This window comes from Canis lupus, chromosome 33, assembly GCF_048164855.1.
Source record: "Canis lupus baileyi chromosome 33, mCanLup2.hap1, whole genome shotgun sequence".
Classification (NCBI taxonomy): Eukaryota; Metazoa; Chordata; class Mammalia; order Carnivora; family Canidae; genus Canis; species Canis lupus.
Window position 1 is genome coordinate 3082450 of NC_132870.1, and position 11406 is coordinate 3093855.

Genomic DNA, 11406 nt, shown 5'->3' on the forward strand with positions numbered 1-11406 from the left:
GTGCACAAAATATGTTCAACAAATATGTTAAATGAATGCATGAAGAAGTTATCTTTTTAGGTTTTACTTTGCCTTTTAACTTTGTATTAGTTTATCACCATGCTTGGATTGTAAACTCCTTGAGAGATGAAAATATTACATTTCTGTTGGCATTTTTATTAAGGCTTGTTGAAAACTGAATAATCTCATAATTTACTAAATTTAGTAATTTACCATATTTGGTTAGTTTTGGAAGATATCAGTAGCTCCCAAAGCTGAGCCCAGGTCAGAACCATAGGTCTCCTCCCTCTTGGCCAAGCTAACTGGGTGTAGTGCACAGAAAATCAGTCACAGACCCAAGCTGGTCCTGGAGACATATGGGTTAACAAGCAGGCACAAACACCGTTATGTAAGCGGATTGGTCTTTGGGCCCAAGTTATTTATCAGCAGTCGAAGACGCTAGAAATGGAGCAATGGTACACCCTAGGGAGTTATCAATGTAAGTGTAGGTGTTGGTGTGTCTGGGTTCTGGAGATGAGTGAGCTGCTGTGGGAGCTTCTTTGGCAGGTAATTATATTTTCCCCATGACTAAAGATAATGACTGTGCTAAAGGTCTGTGCAAAAATGATGTGATAAGCCTTTGAAATTCAGGTGAAGCATTCACCTCTCCATTCTAAATAAAAGCCAGTAGTGATGGGGGGGGGGGTGGAGTGGGATGGTTACTCAAATAATCTTTTTAAAAAACATACTACCGTAGATTAACTCAATTTCTATTAAGTGAAATTGAACATATTACTTTGCTTTTTATAACAGTTCATTGTGCCAGAAACATGCCTGCCTTTTTGGCTGCAAGACTGCATCAAGCTTTAAAGGTAGGTCTGGAAATTTCATATCCATTCTCAGTCTCCCTCAAGGAGAATATAAAAAGAAGTTGCATAATATTGATGGAATTTCATGTCCTTTTCCTCCTCGGAGGAGTACTCGTTTGTCTCGTAAGTTGATAGTATCCTAATCATTCTAGAGATAGTAAAGAGAGTAGTCAGTAAAACTTGTTCTAGAACAGCAAACCTCAAACCTGACTCATTAGGTCTGGTGGCCTCTCCAGCTGCTTTTCTTAAAAAAAAAAAAAAAAAAAAAATGGAGTCAGTAGCCTTTTCTATAGAAATCCTGCACTTTCATGTCTGTTACTGCTGCTAGACGGTGAGGTCTGTGAGTACAGGGGATTTTCTGGCTTTCAGGCCCTTGCCCAGAGCCTGGCACATGAGAAAATGCTTTCTTCAGTCTCTTGACTGGACATTTCCTATAGAGATCCACATGTGCCTTCAAAGTGACATCCAAAGTGAACGCTTCCTGTCCCTCACCTCACCACCCACCAAGGCTGCTCTCTGTCCCGTGTTCACTCACTTCAGTGGGGAGCCCCGACAGGAGCTAGCCTTGCCCGACTCTCTGAAGTTCTACTATTCCTGCTAATCCTTACCCTTTGTGCCTCAGCCACCTTGGCCTTCTTTCTGTCCTTGACCATGCCAAGTGTCTTCCCACATCATTGTCTTTGTGTTTGTTGCCCTCTCTGCCTGGAATGTACCTCCTCCAGGTCTACCTGTGGCTCATCTCTTCTGAGAAAGGTCTTTCCTGACTAAACAGGCTGATTGGCTTTCTTTTGGTCACAACCCATTTCATATTTCTTATTAATAACGTGTTAACTTTCTTTACTGTCCATCTCTATCCGTTAAAACGTCAATTCCATGCAAATAGAGATGAATCTGTGCTCTTCACTACCATATGCACAGTGCATGGAAGCATGTCTGGCAGGTAGTAGATTCCTTCATCTGGTTGATTACTTCAGCCCGAGGCAGACCTTTCCCAATCCTTGATCTATTTTAGGCCCTCCTAACACACACCCCCATAATACCCAAGATTTCCTGTATGTTGGATTATGTGGCATATTCTTTACAAAGTTGGAAGCCTAGCAGGGATATCTCATTTCTGTTTTCAGCATTTGGCATGGTGATGGCACAGAATAAGCACTCAATAAATATTTCTTGACTATATGAATGATGAAGTTTGATGACAAATGAGTGAAGAAGAGTCACTGTGGTTGAATATTTTGTGCACCATCATCTGTTTCCTATAAATACAGATCTATATGTTGTTTTGTGACCAGTGAGATTTGTACTGTGGGCACCTGTATTTCTTAACAGGGTGCTGGAACTGATGAGTTTACTCTGAACCGAATAATGGTTTCCAGATCAGAAATTGACCTTTTGGACATTCGAGCAGAGTTTAAGAAGCATTATGGCTATTCCCTATATTCAGCAATTAAAGTAAGTCTCATCTTAAAAATAGTGAAATACATTTTGCCTTTCTCTATTTGTCCACTTTTCTGTATAATCCTTAAAACATAGAGATACGTGACTGAGTTTTCTTTCTCCCTGCCAACGTATAAATGTGTTTTCTGAGTTTAAAATAGTGGTCACAAAATGTCTCCTAAAGATAGTGATTATTTTTAACTCTAAAATCCCAGGCACATAATAGATACTCAACATTTTTTTTTTTGGTTTAGTGGCCACTAATTGTTCTTCTTTTGTGAATTGTATATGCAAGTCATCTACCTGATTTTTATATTACAGTATTTTTTATTCTTTTTATTTCAGTTTTTCTTTATGACAATAGAAGGAAAACAAAATACATGTTTTAAATTTCCTACTTTTACCTGAAGTCTAGTTGACATACAATGTCACATTAGTTTCAGGCATAGTTAAATTTCCTCTTGTTTTACTCAAAATATAGATAGCATGGTTCTGTACTTTGGAGCTCATCTCATTTCAGTTAATAGGAACTTTCTCATTCTTTTAACAGCTGCATATCACTCCATTATTTATATATTTGCACCCACCATACCAATAAATGTTTCCAGTTTCTTGCTATTGTAAACAGGGCTGTGATATGCATACCCATTTTCATAAGGCACAAGTGTATCTAAGGGATAAATTCTGGTAAGTTTGCAGGATTGCTGAGGCAGATGTAAAGGACACATGTAATCTTGGTAAATATTACCAATGGACTTCCCTTTTCACATCAATTGATCAACTAGATTCATTCATCAAAACAAATCCTTTTTTTCTTTCAACTGGAACTTTTCTCTTAACACTAAATCTTTGCAGGAGGAGATGCATGCTTAAATTGAAATCGGGAACTTACTCAAAAAGGCAGCTCTCAGACTGTGCCTGAGGCTTAGAGCAGATTTCATCCACTCATACTCAATACAATTTAAATCCATTCTGACACATTAAAATAGTTTCAATCAACACAGGAAAATTTAATAACATTAACCATATTGTACTATATCTAAGGCAGAAAAGTAGACTCTTATATTTTATAAAGATGCCAGTAACAAGGTTGAATCACAAAGAAGGTCTTCAATTCACCCTCAGCAAACTAGAAAATCAAATTAACCATTAGTTCTCCCTCCCTCGGTGGCTGGCTAATTGAGGCTTATTATATTAGGATACATCTCAGCTATGTGGTGCCTTGATAGGAAAGAGAATTCATTGCTGAAGAATTCAGTTTGTAATTTAAAATTGCGTGAGGAAAAAAAATAAAATAAAATTGCATGAGTTTTCCTCATCTCTATCACCTAATGTACATTTTTTAAAAAATGAAATGTTAAGGTTGGATCAGGGAAAAAAAGAGAGAGCTTCAGCTAGATCAATAAGTATGAAACAAATTAAAAAGGAGGTCAAAGACTACCTTCCTAAAAACCCCAGGATTTGCTAGACTCACAGGTGAGCTTCACCAAACTTTGAAGGAACAGATATTCCTATCGTATGCAAGTTGTACCAGAAGGCAGGAAAAATGAGAGCTGCCTAGTTCATTTTATGAATTTAGTATAATCTCTTTTAAGATTGTATTTATTTTAGTTATTTGACAGAGAGAAAGAGAGAGCACACAAGCAGAAGGAGGGGCAGAGGGAGAGGGAGAAGCAGGCAGGCTATCACGGAGCAGGGAGCCCAACATGGGTCTTGATCCCAAGATCCCTGGATTGTGACCTGAGCTGAAGGCAGATATTAAACTGACTGAGCCACCCATGTGCCCCGAATTTAGTATAATCTTGATTCCAAAGACAGAGGACAAAGAAAATGACAAATTCATTTCACTTATGAATATAGATAGCAAAGAGCCAATTGACTGAATGTATCAGTTTATTAAAAAATAATACATCAAAATCCAGTGAGGTTTAACCCAGGAGTAAAAGGATGGCTCAACATCAGAAAGTTAATGTGATTGCCCACATTCCACACATATAAAAGATAATTTTATAATTATTTCAGTCTTTGTAGGAAAAGCTTTTGGAAAGGGAGCAATACCTATTTATTGTAAGAAAAAAACATTTAACCAAATTAAAAATAGAAGCAAACCTCCTTAAATTGATAAAGCTTGTATACCAACATATTATAGCAAGTACATACTTAAACTCAGTGGAGAAACTTTAGATATAGTTCCTTTAAGATAGGGATCAGAACAATAATACTTCCTATATACTAATAAATACTATACTAATATACCTTAGTACTGTCTCAGAGAGGACTAGGGGGCCTAGAGAGTACTGGATAGGAAGGAAAAAATGTGTAAGGATGAAATGGAAGAGTTGAAGCTTTCATTATTTTCAGTAAATACAATCATATTTCTAGAAAAATCAGGAATTATAAATTACCATCAGTAATAAAAATTCAGCAGTGTTGCCAGATAAAGATCAGCCTATCAAAATGAACAGTATTTCTTATACTATATCATCAAAATTAAGATACCATTCATAATAGAAATGAAAAACTATAAACTATTCAGGAATTCACTGGACCAAGACTACATAATGATGGAGAAAACTTAAATACTGTTATGAACACCATAACATATGTCAATAAATGGAGAGATAGTTCACTTGAGTGATGTGATAGGTTATTATAAAGATGTCAGTTATTTCTCAAAGTAAGCTATAAATCAAATGCAATTTCAATCAACATTCCAGCTGGATTTGTTTGAGGACCTGGATTGACTTACTCTAACATTTATATGAAAGAATGAAGATTCATGACTAATCAACCTTAAATACAAAGAGTAAAGATAGGGAAAGGGATAGTCCTACTAGAGACTGACATGGTACAAAGTGATTATTAATTGTTTTAGATGTAGTTTTGGATTAAGAACACAAATGAATCAATGGAACAAAATGGAGACCTCAGAGACAAATCCAATTGTTTGTGGAAACATATAGGCTAGAAGGGGCACCATAAATCAGTAGGGGAGGGACAGATTATTTAGTAAAAATATATTGGGAAACCTGGTTGACTCTATAGCAAAAACTAAGACTGGATCCTACCTAACACCATATCACCTGTAAACTGGAGATGAACTAAAAAACAATATATATAAAAAAAATATATATATATATATAAAAAAAAAAAAACAATATATAAAAGATAAAATTATAAAGTTAATCCAAGAAAAAATAAGAATTACCTTTGTGACCCAGAAGCAGGGAACAAATTTTTGAACAACAAAAGCATAAATCACATTGCAAGAAACAACAAACAAATAAAGGTACATTATTAAATATAAAATATATCAAATAATCTCGTTACGTTTTCAATACTGATGAACAGGATCTTTTTATAAAAAGAAATATTTTATTTATTTATTCATGAGAGACAGAGAGAGAGGCAGAGACGCAGGCAGAGGGAGAAGCAGGCTCCCCACAAGGAGCTCGGTGTGGAACTCGATCCCAGGACTCCAGGACCATGCCCTGAGCCACCTAGGCGTCCCAAATAGGATCTTTTTGATGCTTAAATTTCCATAATTCAGCAGCTAGAGTACCATTTCATATATTACCTGACCTTTCATTTTGTCTTCCTCTTTTGCCTGTAGTTTAGACATTTCTCTCTGTTCATTAACACCTTTCTCAGGTGATAACAGTTGGGGGTGGGTGGTAAGAGGAGAGAAAGGAAGTAGGTGAAAAACAACTGTGTCTGTCTTATTACTTAATAGTAAGATATTAATACAAAATTTCATTTTCTTGGTAGATTTCATTGAGCAACAAATTAAGTGGCTATTTAATAAATAACACAATTCCAGGGTCTTTTAATGGAAAACATAGTAGCCATCCTCAATTCCTAGTCCATGTAGAGATGAGATGAGCATAAAAAAAACACTTAGAAGAAGATAATATGAAACAACATACAATTAAATACTAGTTTATGCAATCCAGAGGATAGTAATGTAGGAACTGAAAGTAAAGAAGTTTGGGATTAGATAGGGAATGTTTCCTGGGGAAATGAGTCTTAAGCCTTCCTTTCAGGTTTAATAAGCTTGTGTTGAGTGCCTCCTGTGGGGCAAGTGCTATGGTGCTCAACAGGGACTCAGGTGAATGCTTTAGGAATGTGTATATGGTAAGGAGTAGGACAGAAAGAAGTAGTAAGGCACTAGATCGATTTGGGGGTCCACCCTGGGGAATACTGAAAGACAAAATCTGAGTGGCAAGATGAATTCAGTTAAAAAAGAGTTTTGAGACCACAGAATTTGTATTTCATCCATTCAATTAAAAATACTTACTGAATGCATATTGTGTGCCTTACTGAGGGTTATAATTACAAGCAAAGTAAAAAAAAAAAAAGTTTCCTGTCCTTATGGAATTACAAATAAATGTAAAATTACAACTATGTTAAACATAAAGGAAAGAGACACTGTGCTGTAAGACCATATGATAGGAGGACAACCTATAGGAAAAGCTTCTATGAGAAAATTATGATTCAGATCTGAAAAAGAGTGGACAAAGTTTGTCAGGTCGGAGAGTCAGTAGAGCATTCTAACAAAAGGAAATGGAATTACAAGTGGAAAGACCTCATAGTAAGGAGACATGATGAAAAATAAGGCTGGGGGGACCAGATCACCCAAGACCATTTTGGCAATGTTTAAGGATCTGTCTTTAGCCCAAGAATATTGAAGAGTTTTCATTTTAAGTGCATAGTGTCGTGATCAGAAGTACATTTTGAAAAGATCCCTGTGGCCATGGGGAATGAATTGGACATAAGAAAGGAGAGATTTAGGGGTACTGAGTTATTTTATTAGTCATACTGGAGCTGCTATGACTGAGTAATGCAAAGTACTAATGCAAAGAGAGCAAAGAACAAAAAGTCAAAAGATATTTAGAAATTAAAACTTCGGGGACTTGATGTGATATCTTGGTGTAAGGAACAAGAAAAAAAAAGGTGTCAAGGATGGCTCCCAGGTTTTTAACTTGGGATCAGATAGTGGTGCTAAGACCTACAAGAAGGTTAGGCTTTAGGTTTTTGTTTTTGTGTCTTGTTTTCTTTTACTTTTTGGGGAGTGGGAGAGAAAGTTCATGAGTTTGGTTTTGCACTCGTTGAGTTAGAAATGTCTTTGAAATATGTAAGTAGAATTGTCAGGTCAGTAGCTAGTGGTATGAGATATATTTTCAGAGTCAATTATGTTACTGAAAGTTGGACATGAATGATATCCTCTAAGGAGAAAATATAAATTAAGAGGAGAAGAAAGCTTAGAAGTGAGATTTAAGCATTACTCACAATTAATGGCTGGATAGGTGAGGGTGAGCCTGCAGAAGACAAATGTAAGGATGCCAGAGAGGAAAAAGGAAAAGCCAGGACTACTTACAGAAAAAGTAAGGGCTTGGTGGACATGGTGGCCATTGGACTTGATTTACAAAGCAATAAGAATTAACACCTTGGAGAATACAGTTGATGAATCTAGAGCCAAGGAAACTAGTGACAAGAGATGTGAGCCTAGAGTAGATTTGCCATGGTCAGAATGGAGAGAATAAGTTAAAAAACACTGCAAAGAAATAATCAGCAGGATGGATTAAATGTAGAGGATGAAAAGATGGGATAAAAGTCGGGAGAAGAGAGAATTGTTGGTGGCACTGTTAAAAACACACCAATAGAGACAATTAGTTTCTTGAGAGCAATTAATATGGCCTAATCTTAATTAGGGTTGGCCTAGGGTTGGAGCCTGCCACGACGAAGAGGGAGCCAAGGGCCTATGGAAAGTGCCGGGGGGCCCCCACTGTGCACCTTGCCTCTTCAGATCCAACCCCCTACCGCGGGCTGAGGTGGCCCACCCCAGGGGCCAGCCATCTGGGTCCTTGAGGCACCCATCTGCAGGAAGAACAGGGGTGCTTTCCCTCAAGACGGCTGACGGGCCTTCCCAAGGAAGGATGGACTGCCCACACCTGCGGCGCACAATTAAATTTTATTTTTGCTGATTTTGAAAAAAAAAAAAAAAAAAAGATGTATAGAGGTAGGAGAAAGGATGGACGTTTGTTTAGCATCAACAGTGGATCAGAAGTTATATATAGCTCTGTTAAGCTACTTGGATATATTTTCTTGTCTAACTGATAGAACTGCTAAAAATTGTTTACAGCTTGGTCAGAGATGGCTAACGGGAGCTGTTTTAATACACAAATAGAGCATTGTTGGCTTATCAGCAGTTTCAGAGATTATTACATATGGTAGAGCAAGACTTAGAAAAACCAATAGAAAAAGAGCTACAATCTGTATAAAACAGGAGAATGTATAGTAATGCCTGGGTGTCTCATTATGAAAGCAATGCATAATCTCTTCGCTAAATGATCCTTCTTTATGCCTTCCTTTGCATTACTACTAACTCTCATATTTATCCTGATGTGAAACTTAAGCGATAAGGAGGGCTCACTGTTTGAGTTGCTTTGAATAGAATAAGAACAATGTGAGGATTTTAGGCAGTCTAGATTAAAAGCCAAGTTTAACCACCAATGCTATGCAAAAGTTTTACCTGTTTTGCATGGCAAACAGGCATCTTTGTACATTAGGCCTCAAACTCACGTGATATCTGTTCTGAACCAAGATGTATTTTGGCAGCTTAGAGGAAAGGAACTGGAAAGTATACTCTTTGGGAGTGTAGTTTGTTTCAGTTTCTTAAATCAGGCAGTATAGTATGGTGTTAAGGCACCAGGCTATCTGGCTTGAATCCTACTTCTGTTGCTTATTTTCTATTTGATTTAGAGTTTCCTAACCTCTGTTTTTCTCATTTCTCATTAAATCGACATACTTAGGGCACCTACTGCATAGAGTTAAAAGGATTATAAGATTAAAGTAGTTAACCCTTAGAAGAGCAAGCATATGATGAATATTAATATAGTATTATTAAAATTGTCATTTTTAAAGTTTTATTAGAAAAGTAATTTATATAATGTCACACAATTGATGCAATCTTATTTATTATCTTTTTATTTTATTTTTATTTTTTTTAAGATTTTACTTATTGATTCATGAGAGACACAGAGAGAGAGGCAGAGACATAGGCAGAGGGAGAAGCAGGCTCCATGCAGGGAGCCCGATGTGGGACTCGATCCTGAAACTCCAGGTCCATGCCCTGAACCAAAGGCAGACACTCAACGGCTGAGTCACCCAGGCGTCCCGCAATCTTATTTTTTTTAACCTAAATTGAAATTCAATTGCAATGAATCAGGAAGAATTTAAACATTATGTATTGTAAAGAAGATGCTAGGCTGGAATAATTACACTCAGGTATGAATGAATAATGGAATTACAGGTGCATTTTACTAAATGATCCAGGTCATGAGTCTCACCCCAGAGAATCCCCTAGAGCTGTGGGATTTCATTCATTTACGGTTCTTTCATTTACGGTTCTTTCATTATTTATGCTATATCTGTCCTTCTCTCCTTTTCCTTATAGTCGGATACTTCTGGAGAGTATGAACTCACGCTCTTAAAGATCTGTGGGGGAGATGACTGAGTCAAGAACATAATCTCCGAAGGTCACTGCTCCACGACGGGCCTTTCCAACAGTCTGCTTACTCCTTTCTCAGAGTTTAAAGTAAAAGCAAGTGTAAACAGCAAACTGTTTTCCTAATGGCCATTTTCATCATTCCATAATAACAACAAAAAGTGATTATAGTAGAGCATCTCAGCATCCTGTAGTAACTCATAAATGAAATTTTTAAATGTATTAAGGATCTGCTAATATGATACAAATTATTTTTCTGCTTAGGAAGTGAGAATCTTTGTAGAATTCTAACACATTAAATTTGTAATCAGAGTCAATAAAAGTTTTGCTTTTATGAAAGGAAATTTGTCTTTGTTTTTAACATATGCCAACATTGTTTTGTACATGATCGCCAACAATTAACGGTATTTTAAAATGCATTTTTAAATAAAAGGTATTGCTGCCTTAATTTATCTATTACCTTATTAATTACATTTATCTTTAAGAAAGAATGAAGCTGTGTGTAATCCTGGCCTGCTCTTTCTAGCTGTGATCAAGCTATAGGAGTGGCAGTGCAGGAGAAGTTATTCAGCCCTTAGAAGACATCTGCTGAACCATAAATCTAACCACTTCCTGTCAGAATGGCAAACATGCATTGTGGTCATTTCATGCTAAATTCTATTTTCCCAGAATGGGTATGTAGAACCAATTCTCTAAAGATGCTTTTCCTCTAAAATAAGTTTGTAAAACTATGCATTAAAAAAAATTCCTCATGTTCTTTTTGCCAGCAACTTAAGATGAAATATCTTAACTAATATGAAATATATAAGGTAATACTGTCCATTTGGAGTTATTAGTCTGGACTTGCATAGAAATGATAAATGTGTGAGCCATAGAAACAGAGATGTAGGAGCCCAGAGCTTTTAATTAATGATTCCCTTGGCAAACATTCTGAGGCCTTTCAGAAGGACCAACAAATTCTTGTTCTAGTGTTTCCAAAATGCATACAGGAAGGAAAGCACCAGGATTTAGAGTCCAACACATCTGGTTTTGACTTCCTGCCTTACCATTTCCTGGTTCTGTGACCCTGGGAACTACCAAACCCTGCTCAACTGAAGTTTTCTCGTCTGTTAAATGGTGATAATTATAGCACCTACCTTTCTCTTAGGGTTTTTAAAAGATTAAATAAGATAATGCCCTCAAAGCACTTAGCCCTGTGGTTGGACGAGGTAAGTGTTCAATTATCATGTTATTATTACTGCCAAGAAACATCAAAATGCTCATGACAGCATTGCAGACATTTTCAACAGGAACATGTGGATCATCTACCACATGCCAAACTCTATGCTAAGTATGTATTGGATACACCAAGGGGACTGAGACCCATCTGCTTTTGCCAAAGAGCTTAAAACCTGTTTAGGGAGAGAGATATGTGCGTATAATCACAACACTGTGTGTACCGTGTACATTGAGAGAAATGACATCGTGTAAGAGAAAAGTGCTATGGAGGCCGGATCCGTAATTCATCCTATCAGAGGTCACAAACTGCACCAGTAAAAAGAAGAATAGAGGCTCTGCAGATAGCTAAGAGCACTAGCAAAGTCACAGCGTTATCAACTAGCACACTGTGCACCG

The 11406-nt window shown here is 36.9% G+C and overlaps 1 protein-coding gene across 5 annotated transcripts in view; it reads left to right on the plus strand.

Annotated features, from left to right (window-relative positions):
- The window catches only part of ANXA3 (annexin A3), a 43444-nt gene extending 33308 nt beyond the window's left edge, over positions 1-10136 (plus strand). For all 5 annotated transcript variants that reach the window (XM_072810119.1, XM_072810122.1, XM_072810120.1 and 2 more), the window contains 3 exons: positions 793-851; positions 2178-2300; positions 9742-10136. In XM_072810119.1, coding sequence (XP_072666220.1) covers positions 793-851; positions 2178-2300; positions 9742-9801 — 242 coding nt within the window. In that variant the 3' untranslated portion in view covers positions 9802-10136. The remainder of the gene's footprint in view (positions 1-792; positions 852-2177; positions 2301-9741) is intronic.
- The last annotated feature ends 1270 nt before the right edge of the window (positions 10137-11406 follow it).